Below are 15,670 nucleotides of genomic sequence, written 5' to 3'. Positions count from 1 at the left end.
CCATAGATGTGGGGTGATAGACACCTCTTGTAAAATCTCCCACATGGTACAATTAAAAAAACTGTTAAATTCTTGAATAGTAACATGTTCAAACATTTTATTTATAAAAGAAAAATTTTTTACCTGCAATGATCGGTTCCTGCCAGTGGTGGTCTCTGTGTTTTTGGAGCCTGTCCTGGAACTAGCTCTTGTAGACCAGGCTGGCCTCAAACTCAGAGATCCGCCTGTCTCTGCCTCCCAAGTGCTGAGATTAAAGGCGTGCGCCACCACCACCTAGCCTGCCTCGAACTCACAGAGATCCGCCTGCCTCTGCTTCCCAAGTGCTGGGATTAAAGGCGTGCGCCACCACCGCCAGGCCAAGTCACTTTGTATCAGACCAAATCTGCTGCTGTGGCGGCTTTTGTCGCAAAACCTCAGGTACTTGAGCTTCCGCTAATTCAGGCAGTGGGGTTCCGCTGCAAACTTAGCCAAGGCAGGCAGGGAGGGGTTAATTGCTCTGGCGAGCAGGCGGGGCAGAATGGGCCTGTGTGGCCGAGTGTGTCTCAGACTCGGCACTGGGGCCCGAGTCATGAACTAAAAAACGGCACCCTGGAGCGTGCTGTGTTAGCTAGCGGGCTACACGCTTGAGTCGGGGGGCAAAATAGCCCAACGTTGGACGCCAAAATGAGTTCAAGGCCAGCCTGGCTTCCAGAGCAGGCTCCAAAGCTACAGAGAAACTCTGTCTGGGGGTGGCGGGAGGAAGGTAAACAAGACTGGAGCTGGAGAGACGCTCAGTGGTTAAGAGCACTGGCTGTTCTTCCAGAAGACCCAGAGTTCCAGAAACCATGTGGTGGCTCATAATCTCTGTAGAGATATGATGACATCTTCTAGCCTCCAGCGCATATTGTACACACTCATGTTGTATAAAGCATACGTGCAGGAAAAACAGATACACATAAAATTTTAAGTAAATAAAAGGTAAAACAAGAGGCTAGGTGTGGTGGTGCACACCTTTAATCTTAGCACATGGGAAGAGGCAAGTGGATCTCTAAGTTTAAAGCCAACCTGGTCTACACCTTGGCTACAACCTTGGTCTACAACCTTGGCTGGTTCCAGGCCAGCCAAGGGTTACACATTGAGACCATCTCCAAGAGCATGAGGTAAAAGAAAAGACTGCCATCCCAGAGTTCATAAACCACCAAGGCAAAGCACAGGGGCAGAGTCAGGCGGATCCCAGACATTTGGAAAGCAAATTCCAGGAATCAGAGAGATGGGGGAGGGGGGGACACAGGCGGGGAGGGGGGGACGACTGCTTAGAAGACTCAAGGGGCAAAGGCTCAGTAACTGAGCCCATGTCAGGAATCTAGTGAGGACAGAGGTCAGGGAGAAAACACAACCATTCAGTTTCTTCAGGCATCTAAGGGAACATGATGCTGGTCAGAAAGCAACACAGGCTATCAGCGGTCACGTCCGTGAGAATGCTGCAGATGCTGCCAACTGTGAAGAGCCAGAGTACAGCTCTGGGCAGAGGACGTGTAGATCCCAGGACAGCACAGACACAGCTGACTGCAAAATCCGTGCACAGATAAAAGCATGCAGTTGCAAAAAGCAGTCCTGTGAGCCCAGCCCAGCTGCTTTTAAAGGTTCTAGATGGAGAAGGTTCTAGATGGAGACGTCAATAAAGAGCACACACCACTGACACTGAAGGAGCAGGGCGGCAACGGCGGCTCAGGACGGGGGCTCAGGACAGGGGCTCAGGACGGGGGCTCAGGACCAGGGCCCACGGGCATCTCCAGCCTTTTCACTGTCCTTTTCTTTTAGTCAAGTACTTACTTACAGAGTCTTACACTAGTCTAGCCTTTGACTCCTAAGGGCTAGGATTTAAGACATGGGTCACCATACCCAGATAACAAAAACTTTTTTTCTTTTGTTTTTTGAGAGAAAGGTTCTACGTGTAGCCCTGGCTGCCCTAGAATTCCCTCTGTAGACCCGCCTGCCTCTGCCTCCCTAGTGCTGGGATTAAAGGCGTGCTCCTCCACTACTGCCCAACACAAAAAACTATTTTTTTCCTGTTTTTGGTTTTTTGAGACAAAAGCTTTTATTTAAAAAAAAATCTAAAAAACTCAATCGTAGGACAAGAAAAACAGTATTTCCTATGTATTATTATACATGCTGGGTTCTATCTGGAGCGTTGGCCCCATTCTAAGGGACATTCCAATAAGGTTCTGACCAGGGTACTTACTCTGTATATAAGTTTAAACCAAGTCACTTGTGTGAATGTTCAAAAAGCCAGATTTCCGTTTAACTCAATGAAGCCTTTAGAAGACAGAACCAAGGGCTGGAGAGATGGCTCAGAGGTTAAGAGCACTGACTGCTCTTCCAGAGGTCCAGAGTTCAATTCCCAGTAACCACATCACAACCATCTGTAATGAGATCTGGTGCCCTCTTCTGGCCTGCAGCATACATGCAGACAGAATACTGTATGCATAATTAATAAATAAATCTTACCCAAAAAAAAGGACAGAACCGCCAGGCGGTGGTGATGCACGCCTTTAATCCCAGCACTCGGGAGGCAGAGGCAGGTAGATCTTTGTGAGTTCGAGGCCAGCCTGGTCTACAACAGCTAGTTCCAGGACAGGAACCAAAAAAAGCTACGGAGAAACCCTGTCTCGAAAAAAAAAAAAAAAAAGACAGAACCAATTGCCTCTGAGGGTGATAGTCCCCTTTCTTTGAAACTGTTTAACCAGAGGCAAGATGTTTATTCTGTTGAAGATGGGATGAAAAGTTGAGGTAAATTTTCTTTCCAGTGTTTATCCTTTTGAGGTACAAGGGTGTCATCAGTGGGAGACTTTGCCTAGCATGTACAAGGCCCAAATCAGTAAAACAACGTTTCTTAGATCATGTTGTGTTGATAAAAACACAAGATGAAGCCAGGCGATGGTGGCACATGCTTTTAATCCCAGCACTTGGGAGGCAGAGGCAGGCGGGTGTTTATGAGTTTAAGGCCAGCCTGGTCTATAGAGTGAGTTCCAGGATAGCCAGAGGTACACAGAGAAACCTTGTCCTTGGCGGTGGGGGGGGGACCCACAAGATGAGTGAGTTACTGGCAGGCCTGGGAAAGCAGGCAGTGGGTCTCCTAGGAGGCTCTCAAGGGTTCATGTTCTTATCTTAACCCCTGGCGAATGACAGCCTTCCTGTTAGAAAACACAGGGACACTGCAGCAGGGCAGAGTGCAAAGGAAGTGAAATGAAGATGGTCCAGCATGTCCTAGCCACTTCTCTCTCCCTCTGTAGTCACTGACCCTGGACTCAAACTGACTGGGCTCCTGGTACTTATTCAGTTAAAACAATGGTTCTCAACTTGGGGGTCAAACGACCCTTTTACAGGGGCCGCATATCAGGTAGCCCAGAAATCAGATGTTTACATTATTATTAATTACAGTAGCAAAATTAGTTATGAAGTAGCAATGAAAATAATGTTGTCAATGAGGTCACCATAATAAGAGGAACTGTATTAAAGGGTCATAGGGTTAGGAAGTAGAGACCCACGGAGTGAGAGGTTAAAGCAGAGCCTACAACATAGGCTGCAGGCTATCAGTGCTCCCGGTTGCACCATTCAGTTTGGTTTCATTTTCCTCTCCAGCTGGCACTTGAAATACTTCTTTGGTCTAAAACCACCGTAAATGTGTCTCCTATTATCACTGACAGCTTCATGTGGCCCCTGGGCTGCAGACCTGGGCGATCAAAACAGAGAGCCATTTCTCTGCCACTCCGGAACTGGAAAGAGAGAGCTACAGAAAAGAGAAGCACTTCCAGTTGGTGTGTGGGAAGGAAAGCGGTTAGGAGAGGAGCGCACAAACGTCACCACAGCTCTCTGAGCAGGCTCATTTAACTTGCAGCCGTGTGTTTAAAATGTGTGATGTGGATGGAGTCATGCTTAACTTCCCTCCATCCTAGTCAAAGCACCGCTAAGAGGGGTGTGAAGCCACAGAGGGACTCTTAGAATTCTACACCACTTCCAGAATCTCACACCACTTCCACCATGCTACAGTTTTGTTTTTGTGCTAGGTGTTGGACCAGGGCCCCACACGTGATGGGCAAATGCTCTGCCCAGAGCTATCTCCAGGACATCCAGCACGGTAACAGTACCACTGGCCTGTAACAGCAGTTTATAGCTGGTCACTGAAACCTACATTTATTTAGCAATACGGGCAATAGGGATTGCTGCATATTCCTTCTTTCTACATTTATTTTGTATGTGTTTGTTCACATGCAGGCATGCACAGTGGCATGTGAAGTTAGAGAATAATGTGGGAGTAGTTGCCTTGGTCATCGGGCACGGCAGCAATCACCTCATCCACATCATAACCCTTACCAAATATTCCTGAAAGAAAAAAGTGCATGACTCTCAATGGCATCATTGATCTTATCATTAATTCACTTCAGCTAGAACTTCTGACATCATCAATGACGCAAGCACAGTGACCGAACACCTCAGTCCTGAGGAAAAGCTCTGAGGGGGTTGAACAAGGCAGCAAGGAGGAAGGAGCATAGGGTGCAGAAGGACCATAACAGAACCCCAAGACTGACAGACAGAAAAGCACTGAGCTTCTAGACTCCCACCATTGGTCTCCACCCTCCTTGGCCAAACTCGGTCCCCTCCAGGCCACCATCCACACCCAGGTCACCACAGACCTCTTTGCACAGACCTCTCTTGCTGGTCGCCTCCCCCTGCAGATTCCCGCAGGCTCCTCTTCCTTGCCACTACTTAAGTACTGGCATTCTTCAACAAGTGTCCTTCTCACCCAAGACCCCTTCCATGGGGGGCTGTGACCATTCACAGGGCTTCAGACACCTTTGCAGAGGCCGACAGTCCCAGGTCTCGGCCGGCCCCGCCCCCTGTGGGCCTTCACTGGGCCAGCCAGACACTCCCAACCTGAGCATTCCCTCGGGGCTTTCTCCTCCCCAGCTTCCACAGGCCTGCTTTCCGTGCTTATCTTCACTGCCCTTCCCTCACTTCGGGCTTTTCTGTGTTTCAACGGAATGCTTACACCTTTACACCAGCTTTCATTTTCCTCCCCAGCAAAATATATGGCCAGCCATTTTGTAACAGGTATATCATGTTCTTGGGGTCCTTCCTCTGCTAGCATTCAGCACCCACTGCCGTGATCATGGGTCTCAGGTATGGGATGGATGTACGGACTGGCTCTTCAGTGAGCTATGTCTGCACTGAATTGCTGACCCCAGACCTGCTTCCCAGTACAGGGACAGCTGCGGTTCCTGGGGAGACGGGTGAGCATACAGGAATCTTTGGAATGTAGCTTCTTTCTGGTAGTTCTAATCACAGCAGATCTGTGAGCAGCACCCTCCTGATAGATAACTAGCTCCTCACGATTCCCCTCGTAAAAGTGTCCTTCCTACTTACTAGTCCCAAAGCTCTGGTCCTTGCTTAAATCACCCTCACTCAGCCTGAACTCCCACCCACAGCCTCCAGAGCAGCTTCCAGCCTCCAGCCCGTGTGCTCCGGAAGACTACCTTTGTAAACCTAGAATCCTAACCAGCCACTCCCCGGGCTACACCCTTCCATAGTTTCCAAAAGCTCTTTTGATAAGTTTAGAGAAAGCACTGAGCCTCCTCCCCATCCCCCCCCCTCCTCTCCCATTCTTTCTCAGCCTAAAGTCTGAGCTCTCCCTCTGGCCATTTATGATCTCTGGGTGTCTCTCACTTACTCTCTAGAAGCAGCTAGAAGCAGATGACCTTGCTGGGTGCCAGCGAACACTCCCTGGAGCACCCTTGGCAACGCTGGCCTCACCACAGGGTAGGGAGCAGAGCTCTGTCCTGGGGGCGGGGGTGTCTTTCTCTGGTAGACTGGCTTGGGACTGCATGGTTTAACAGGAAGGACCCTAGCCTGGTTATCAAGCTGTCCTAGGCTAGAAGGGCTCAAAGTTCACAACCAGACCCTAGGCTATTGGGTTATTTTTTTTTTTAACTTTGCAGCTATGGCTTCCTTGGCCCCCCACTATGGCATTTCCCCAGCAGGAATTTTACTCTGTGCAAGCTGCCCTTCTGGTGGCTATTTTGGTCAGTATGACTGGGCCAGAAGCCAGTAAAGCAGTTTCTAAGGCCAGGCCTTCCCAATTGCCTAGCCTGGAAGAATTCAGAGCTGGTGAGGGAAAAGCAAACCATGGCTGGTTTTAAAGAACAAAACTGGCCCTCCGGGGAAACTGGTGAATCAGTGTGGATGAAGAAGGGTGGAGCGAGCAAGCTGGGCTGTGGCAGACTCCACACTGCCTGGACAACTGAACACCCAGCAACCACAATACAGGAAGATGACGCTCACACGCCTTCCATTGCAGAACGACTCTGGGAAGACGCTGCTAAGGCCACAGGCCAAGGGAGAGAACAGAGATCTTCTCCACCCTCAGCTCTGACCCCAAGGGAGCCACGACCCTGAGACTTACACTTCCTTAATGAGCTGTGATTCCCAACCTCTCCTCTCAAACAAAACTCCTCATTCACCTGTTCAGATAGTTCCTCCTATGGTTCAACTTCATTTTTTTTGTTTTGGTTTTTTTTCGAGACAGGGTTTCTCTGTAGCTTTTGGAGCCTGTCCTGGAACTAGCTCTTGTAGACCAGGCTGGCCTCGAACTCTCAGAGATCCGCCTGCCTCTGCCTCCCGAGTGCTGGGATTAAAGGCGTGCGGCACCATTGTTTTGTTTTTTTGAGACAGGGTTTCTCTGTAGCTTTGGAGCCTGTCCTGGAACTAGCTCTTGTAGACCAGGCTGGCCTCGAACTCACAGAGATCCGCCTGCCTCTGCCTCCCGAGTGCTGGGATTTGAGGCGTGCGCCACCACCGCCCAGCCAACTTCATTTTTTTCACATTTCAATCATATTTTATTTGTATATGTATGTGTGCTTATTTGTGCATGGCTACATACATGCCGTGACTAACATGTGGAGGTTCTTTCTTCCATCATGGGAGTCCTGGGGATTGAACTCGGGTTGTCAGACTAATCCTGATATGACAGGCACTGGGCAAACAGCTCCAAGCACTGAGCTAACCTGCAGGCTTCCAACTTAACTTTTCAGTGCTATGGAGTATACGAAAGAATACTCATAGTTATGTTTTCTACTTTTAGTACAGTATTCAGTAGCAACACTTTACTAAAAAAATACTTTTGTGAGCTGGGCAGTAGTGACACATGCCTTTAGTCCTAGCACTCAGGAGGCAGAGGCAGGTGAATCTCCATGTGTTTGAGGCCAGCCTGGTCTACAGAGAGCATTCCAGGACAGGCTCCACAGACACAGAGAAACCTTGTCTCAAAAAACATAAATAAATAAATAAATAAATAAATCAAGCAAAACTTTGTGGTAAATGATTTTGTCCAACTCTCAGCAAACCTAAGAGGTCTCTGTTTTTGAGTCCACGTTGGGCTCACAATCACTACAGAACCAGGGATGACCTTGAGTTCCTGACCCTCCGGTCTCCACCTCTGGAATGCTATGAATACAGATATGTATCACTATGCCTAGTATTCTTTATTTCTTTCTGTTTGGGTGAAAGCTTCACCTCAGTCCCGGGCACTCCTACATCTAAAGAGTCTGTAATGTTTGGGTGGAAAGTTCCATCCCAAGCCCCCTCCTCTGGGAGTTGCCTCAGTCCAGATACCTCCAAGAAAGCCCGCCAAACCGTGACCCCTCCCCAGAGAGGCTCAAGACTACTCCCACAGGATATTTAAATCATCTCCCAGAGAACAAACACGTGGTTTCCCAGTTTTCCTTCCCATCTCCTCTCTGAGGGCCTGGAAGCCAGAAGCGCTGGTATCCATTAAACCTGGGCTTTTTCTAATTTGGTTTGATTTATTGTGATCTGGATTATTGCATCAGTGGAGAGGTTTATTGGGGCACAAAAACTTTTCACTTTTTTATTTGTTTGTTTGTTTGTTTTCAAGACAGGGTTTCTCTGTGTAGCCTTGGCTGTCCTGGAACTAGGGAGAGATCAACCTGCCTCGGCCTCCCAAGTGCTGGGATTAAAGGCGTGCACCACCACTACCCAACACGCCTGGATTTCAAACCCAGGGCTACATTCAAGCTAGACAAGCATTCTTCCAATGAAACTACAGCCCCCCCCCCATCAGGCAGTAGCAGCGCACGCCTTTAAACCCAGCACTTGAGAGGCGGACCTCTGTGAGTTCGAGGTCAGCCTGGTCTACAAGAGTCAGTTCCAGGACAGGCTCCAAAGCTACAGAGAAATCCTGTCTCAAAACGAAAGGAAGGAAAGAAGGGAGGAAGAAAGGGAGGGAGGGAGGGAAGAAGGAAGGAAAGAAAAACACCCTACACACACTATAACATTTAGCAGGTTGAGTATATTAAAATGCATGTTTGACTTCTAATCTTTTCAACTCACTACAAATTTATCCAACAAACAGCCCAAGTAGAGGAGGGTCTGTTCTTGCTGATCCTAATTACTCCCAATAGTCATTCTTGAACTTGACTCCAACCACATTGTACCACCCTCATGCTACTCAAATTGCTAGTGTTACCAGACCTCGTGTTACTGAATCTAATTGCCAACTCCTAGACCTGAGCCCTCATCTTTTGATCTAACAGTTCTTGCTCCTGGAAACACTCTTTGGTTGATTCCCAAGACAGCTACTTGTAAGTCTCTTGATGGTCCTCCCCTTTCAAATTTTCAGTAGCTAAACCATCCAGATTTCAGGACTTGTATTCTTCCTGTCTATACCTATTTTCTGGGCAATTTCATTTACTCTCATGGCTTTCAAAACCGATGCCACATAGATACTATATAATGATGGTGGCCTGAGTTTGTCTGCAGACTTTGTCCCTTCACTTGGACGTATTAGAGGGTGTCTTGACTCCAGCCAGCACTATACTGTGTGTCTGACAGCTTCCATTTCCATGCTCCCTGCAAACATTCCCCACCGCAGAGAGTGCTAACTCCGTCCTTCCAGCTGCTCAGCCTTGAATTATCCTTTTGTTTTTCTCACATGTGAGAGCAAACACTTCTAGCTCCAACTTCTGAACACATTCCAAATATCACTGCTCAGCCATCACCGTGACCCATGTGTGTACCTAGCCAACCCAGAAGGCCACGGAGCTGTCCTTCCAACCTTGACCCTGTCAGTCTGTTCCCAACAGAGACGTAAACAGAACCACATCACTCTTCTATTCAGAGGCCCTCACCAGCACCCCATCAGAGTCAAAGTGCCAACCATCACACACAGGCGTGTAGCCCGACTGCCTACCCCTCCTCCCTCACTGCTTTCCTCGTGCTGTCTTCCCCTAAGGTCCTGGTGCTTGCTCCCACGTCGGCTTGAGTTTACCCTCCCCTCACTCTAGACAGAACTGGTTCAACCCCTTCCACTATTTGAGGGCTTCATGAAGTCACTTTCTCACCAAGAAGACGTCCCTGAACATCCTATGTAAACTGCCTCTCCCACACATTTTCCCTACCTCCCTCTCTTCTTCTATTTTTATCCTTGGACTTATCACTTTCCAACAAGTACTTATTAGTTACTTAATTACTGTCTCTTTACGAATGCAAATTTGCTGGCTGGTGGTGGCGCATGCCTTTAATCTCAGCACTTGGGGGGCAGATCTCTGTGAGTTTGAGGTCAGCCTGGTCTACAGAGCTAGTTCCAGGACAGCTAGGGCTACACAGAAAAACCCTGTCTCAGAAAACAAACAAAACCAAAAAAGAACCAAAGGGGGAGCCAGCAGTGGCGGCGCATGCCTTTAATCCCAGCACTCTGGAGACGGAGGCAGGCGGATATTTGAGTTCGATAGCCTGGTATACAAAACAAGTTCCAGAACAGCCAAGGCTTCACAGAGGAAACACATCTCGAAAGCAAAACAAACAAACAACAACAACAACAAAAAAAAAACAGCAGAAGAACCAAAGGAGGGCTGGGATGTGGTTCAGTTTCACCAAGCTGGGGTTCCATCCCCAGTACCCAATAAAACAAATGTGGTGGTGCCTGTGTGAGCTGGAGCAGGTCAAACACTTCAGTGCAAGCAACTCAACCGCACAGCCAGCACTACAGCTCCAGGCTACACTTTGATACCCTTTCCAGGTAGCACATACATGGGGGACATTAGCTAGGACCGTGAGAGCATCTGAATGTGAACACTTCTGGTTTGTCCCGTGCTCAATTCTTTTCCGCCACACCTGACTGTTGCCACTCCAAGTTTGCTTGCGGCCTGGGCATCAATGTGGGGGCAGTAGGGAATGATGGGAACATTTCGGCATGATGGAAGCGTCCCAGGAAACCATGTAAAGCTTTTCTGCTTAAGAATACTAGGATTCGCCGGGCGGTGGTGGCGCACGCCTTTAATCCACTTGGCAGGCAAAGGCAGGCAGATCTCTGTGAGTTCGAGACCAGCCTGGTCTACAAGAGCTAGTTCCAGGACAGGCTCCAAAACTACAGAGAAACCCTGTCTCGAAAAACCAAAAAAAAAAAAAAAAAAAAAAAAAAAAAAAAAAGAATACTAGGATTCTGGGTTGAAGAGATGGCTCAGACGTTAAGAGCACTGGCTGCTCTTCCAGAGGTCCTGAGTTCAGTTCCAGCAACCACATGGTAGATCACAAGCATCTACAATGAAATCTGGTTCCTTCTTATGGCATGCAGGCAGAACACTGTATAGATAATAAGTAAATCTTAAAAAAAATACTGGGACTCAGAATTCTGTTGTACAAAGAGGAGAAATAAAAGCAAGCGTTGCCCCCACACACCAAGAATCTCCTTATGCACGGACATGTTGCCCTCTCTGCTTTGGCACTGTGTGAGTCACGCTCTGCGCTCTCCCGGCTTCTGAAATGAGTAGTGACTTCATTTCCCTGGAGAAGGGAGGGAGGCTGCTTGCTGCTTGCTCTTCTGAAGCCTGGGAAATGTCTTCATCTGGTTTTGGTTTTTCATTCTCTAATTTCCAAATTAAATATAAACCAGAGGCAGAAATATTTCACTTCCAATCACATGATCCTGCTAGCTGTCTCAGACGCCACTAAGGGATTTTACAAACCCCCACGAGAGGTGACAACCCCAGTGAGGAAGTCTGGAGAGACATCTGGAAACGTGCAGTGCCTGCCGACTCTTCCTGAGCCACTGTCACCCTGTGGCTGAAGACGAATGACACCTGAAGGGCCTAAATCACCACACAGAGGCCAAGTGGCACCTCAGAGGACTTAGCCTTGGCCACCCAAGCTAAACCTCTGCACTATGAATGACTTTGAGGCACCTTAGCACTACTGCACCCCCCTTCCTGGGAACCAGGACCCTGGTAACCAACCACGCGTGCACGGGAGCTTTGAGTACTTTCCATCCCCACTGTAGTCTTTCTTCAATAGACCTGGACCCTGGAACTGGGGTGAGACGACCTGCAAGTGTTCCTCCTTGTAACCGCCATAACATTGATCAAGTAGAGTTAGCTGACCATTGTATGAACTAGTCAAAATAGTTGACAAATGATTTTTGGACTTTCCCTTTGATTCTGTACTACCCTCTCCCTGATTTTGTGTTTTTTTCCTTTAAAAGAGCTTGTAATAGACAAAGCAGGCGTCCTTCTCCTCTCGAGGCTGAGGGACCTCTGCCGTGGCAGAATAAAAATTCCTCTTGCGGCCGGGCGGTGGTGGCGCACGCCTTTACTCCCAGCACTCGGGAGGCAGAGGCAGGCAGATCTCTGTGAGTTCGAGACCAGCCTGGTCTACAAGAACTAGTTCCAGGACAGGCTCCAAAATCACAGAGAAACCCTGTCTCAAAAAACAAAACAAACAAACAAAAAAAAAATTCCTCTTGCTATTGCATCAACCGTGCTGTGAGTGTCTCTTGGGGCGACCTCCTCCTTGGTGGGGCTTTAGGGCCCAACACACTACATGCAACAGCTGCTGGCTGGACACAGCGAGCAGTCCTGATGCTGAAACAAAAGGCTGCTAAGGCGAAGAGACGCCCATCAGCCGACTCCAAAGGCTGTCTAACAAGCACGCTTGTGTTGAAGGGACAGCCTTGACATCTCAACACTACTCGGAGCTCTCTCCAGCCACAGTGAGAATCACCAAGGTGGAGGCTCTGCTCATTCACAGTCCCTGTGCTGAGCAAGGGCTCATCTCACGAGAGCGTGCTGCCCCGAGCACTCAGAGCAAAGGCGCGGTGACTGGTGACGCTCCCAATGCTCCCAATCGTGCACCGAGAGGTCTGGCTGCCCCGAGACTCTGGGGCCAACTCGGAGCTTGCTCCGATGCTGGCTTTGTGCTTTCCTTCAGGATCCCATGAAGCAGCAGAAACATTTTCTATTTCACCATTTGTCAACTGGAACAAATCCACCATGACATGGGGGGGGGGGCATCTCCTCAAGAATGACCCCAATCCCATTCCTCTTTTTCCTTCCCATCAGGCTCCTCAGGAAAGCTGCTCCTGTTGGTTACGGAGATCACACCTTAAGAGACAGACCTATAACTACAGCTGAGAAACTGGCTGTGGAGGGGAAGGGAGAAAGACCCACAGGAGGTAGATGAGCCATGAGGAATATTCACGGGAAAAGCCACCAACAGCCTGTGTGACACCACCTTTCTCAACCTGGAAACACTTATTTGCCCACCCTCTGGGTAAAATTTCCTTGTTTTCATTTTTACTTTTTAAAGACAAGGTCTTGCTTGCTATGTAGCCCAGGCTAACCTGCAACTCACTAAGTAGCCTCGGGTGGACTCAAACTCTCAATCTTCCGGCCTCAGCCTATGTGGTAGGATTAGGTGCATCACCACACCTAGCCTAGGTCCTGGGTTTAGAAAAACTGGGAAGCAGCACCCAAAAAGACAGTTCAGACACGCCACCCAATAAATGCACAAGGAAGTGGATGACCTTTTCCAAACAGATGACCCCAAGTTCACAGCCCACAATACCGCAAATGAGGCGCCATAATCCTATCAACGCAGACGCGCTTACTTAGAAATACTCCATACAACCTTTACCATCCCTGCCTCTTTCCCTGTGGTCATCATGTACTTGACCCAGAATAATTACTACTATTTTCAGTGTCTGGAAGCAGAGTTTCTGAGTGTAGAATAAAGGTAACTTATTTAAAAATGGCCCATTTCTAGCACAGAAATGGGGGAGTCAGGGTCTAGAAAACTGCTGAGCCCAGATCAATGCCAGCTGAGTCTACTGGCTGGCTGCAAGAAGCTTTAAACGTCATTAGAAGGGCCATAGTCGGGCAATACTTGCTTAGAGTAAGCTTGCCACATACCTATGGTCAAGGACTCGTCACTACTTAGTACAAGCGACTATAACTTCTCCAAAACACTTACCTACCACAACAACCAAGATGTTCAAGACCCAAATACTAACTTCCCTACCTGCTGGGAAGGCTTGGGCTTTTCCACCCAGACATCTGCCATCTTTTTACTGCTCATCTCCTCTTTGACAGGCTTTCGCAGGCCCAAACTTCTTTATATTTATTTGGTTGACTCACTCGCTCGTGTTCTCTCTCTCTCTCTCTCTCTCTCTCTCTCTCTCTCTCTCTCTGAGGGTGGGGACAGACAAGGCAATGTGGAAGTTGTTTCTCTCCTTCCTCTAGGTGGGACCCAAGGATTGAACTCAGATAACCAGACTTGGCAGCAAGTGTCTTTACCCACTGAACCATCTCTGACCCAGGCCCAAACTTTAAATCAAATCTAAGGCGAGCCAGCCTATGTGGTGTTCACAGGGATGCCAAACTCTTCCTCTCAGAGCCAGCTGGGTGCCCAGGGAAAGATCCAGTTATGAGCAAACCCTAGATAGTTGTCTTTGGCAACAATCTTTGTCTTTAGCATCTAGCTCAGGGCTCATAATGGTGTCAGAGCAGCTTATTTTCCCTGTTGCTGTTGCATCGAGTAGAAGAACTAGAATTAGAAAACCCAGCAACCACCTCAGCCAAAGATAATTCATACTAATGGGGCCTGATGTTTGCTTGGTCACTGGCCTATAATTCCAGAACAAGGAAGGCTGAGGCATGAGGATCTCAAATTCAAGGCTTACACAGATTACAATACGAATACAAACAAGCCTGGCCAGGGTTTTAGAGTGAGGTCATGTTTCAACACCCCACCCCCCCAAAAAGAAGCCACTGGAACACTGACAACAGCCCCATTGACTGGTTTTGACTGCTCCTTTCACTGTCATCAAGAATTTAAATGAAAACAAGACACTGATGACCCCATCACTTCAGACAATGGATTCCTTTTGGTCGGTAACGGGAGTTGTTACTGTGATCTGGGCTCCGGCATTCCCTCTGCTAACTCACTGTGTGCTGGTTAACACCCTAACGGTTCTAGCCTTAAAAATCCTATCCAAAGCAGCTCTGGGCTGAAGATACAGCTCAGTGGGAGGAGGAGGTGCTTGCCTAGCGTTTGTGAGGATCTAGATTCAGCCTCCAACACAACAGGGGGTAGGGTCAACTCAGGGCTCGGCCTTCCTCTGTAATGCCCAGTGCCTGGCAGGGCACAGCATTAACAGCTGTAGACAGCACATACCAGTCCACACTGCAACATCAACCGCCTTTCTACAATGAAATCTGTGTAAGGGGGACCTGGGGCCAATTCCTGGCTCGCGGATCACTGGCCTTTTCCCCACGAAGCAACAAATAAATGATCCAGTAACCTCCTAAAAAGGGAAAAGTTCAGGAGAAAAGCCAAACGGCGTCAAGTTAATTATGAAACAATTAAACATGACAGACTATTGGAATCAAAACCAAGGAATGTAGTGAGGACAGGTTTCTCAATTGCCCAAGGCAGAAGAAACACTTCCTTTTGTACTAAAATTAGAAAGGCACTGGGAAAGAAACCTAAGAAGGACGGGAGGAAGCGAAGCACCATTAAGTCAGCAACGAGGATGGAGGGAGAAAGCGAGTATCTATTTTATTTCTTAGGTCATCTCTTAAGAACGATTGCGCCTACGCTTTTCCTTGGCATTTCAGTGCATTTTTGCCCCCGCGCGGGGCATCGGGCAATAGTCTGGGAGCTCGGTCAACAAGTTCTCAAACTTCTCAAAATTCCAAGAGTTTGCAGCTACCTAGTCGCAGGCTCAAGGGCCAAGGTACAAACAGTAAGATTCGGTTTTCACTCGGCAGTCATCTGCCTAAGGAGTGCCTGACACCGTCTGGGACTGCGGGGCAGCAGGCTGCAGCCTAAGCCAGTCTGATGGGCACCACTTGGCTCTCAAGCGTTGCTTGCCCGCAGGGAAAGCCGGGGCGGGCATCGGCCGCCTGCATGGAGCAGACTCGGACACAGTCTTGACGGTCCTGCACCACCTAGCTAAGGGGGCGAAGAGGGGGGGGGGTCCAAAATCGCCTAGCTGCCCGCACCGCGAGCCAGGCCCGGAAGCGCCTCCCGCCCGCCCGGGGCTCCGAGGGGCGGGGAGTCTAACGCCCCCTTCCGGGTGCCTCCGCCCGGCCGGCCAGCCGCGCTCCTCCTCCGGGCGGGAATCCTTCCTCCCCCGCCCCTCCCGTAGCCGGGCCCCGGCGCCAGGCCCAGTCCCAGGGGGGCGCCCCCGATTCCGGCTCCCCCTCCCCGAGGCCTCTGCCCATCTTCCCAACCCTTGAGGGCCGGGAAGACCCCACCGGCAAAGGCCAGGACCCACCGCTCATTACGACATCTTCCTCCCTGGCCTCCGCCGCCTCCGCCGCCACCGAGAGCCTGACACCGC

At 49.3% G+C, this 15,670-nt stretch overlaps 1 protein-coding gene across 2 annotated transcripts in view; it reads right to left on the bottom strand.

Moving 5' to 3' along the window:
- The window catches only part of Sp2 (Sp2 transcription factor), a 26,395-nt gene extending 10,725 nt beyond the window's left edge, over positions 1-15,670 (bottom strand). The window contains exon 1 of one of the 2 annotated variants that reach the window (XM_075990933.1): positions 15,605-15,670. In XM_075990933.1, the coding sequence (XP_075847048.1) occupies positions 15,605-15,611 (7 nt within the window). In that variant the 5' untranslated portion in view covers positions 15,612-15,670. The remainder of the gene's footprint in view (positions 1-15,604) is intronic. The other variant, XM_075990934.1, reaches the window with a different exon arrangement.

This window comes from Microtus pennsylvanicus, chromosome 11, assembly GCF_037038515.1.
Source record: "Microtus pennsylvanicus isolate mMicPen1 chromosome 11, mMicPen1.hap1, whole genome shotgun sequence".
Taxonomy (NCBI): domain Eukaryota; kingdom Metazoa; phylum Chordata; class Mammalia; order Rodentia; family Cricetidae; genus Microtus; species Microtus pennsylvanicus.
Note: the sequence above shows the minus strand (reverse complement) of the source record. Positions and strands in the feature narration are given on the sequence as shown.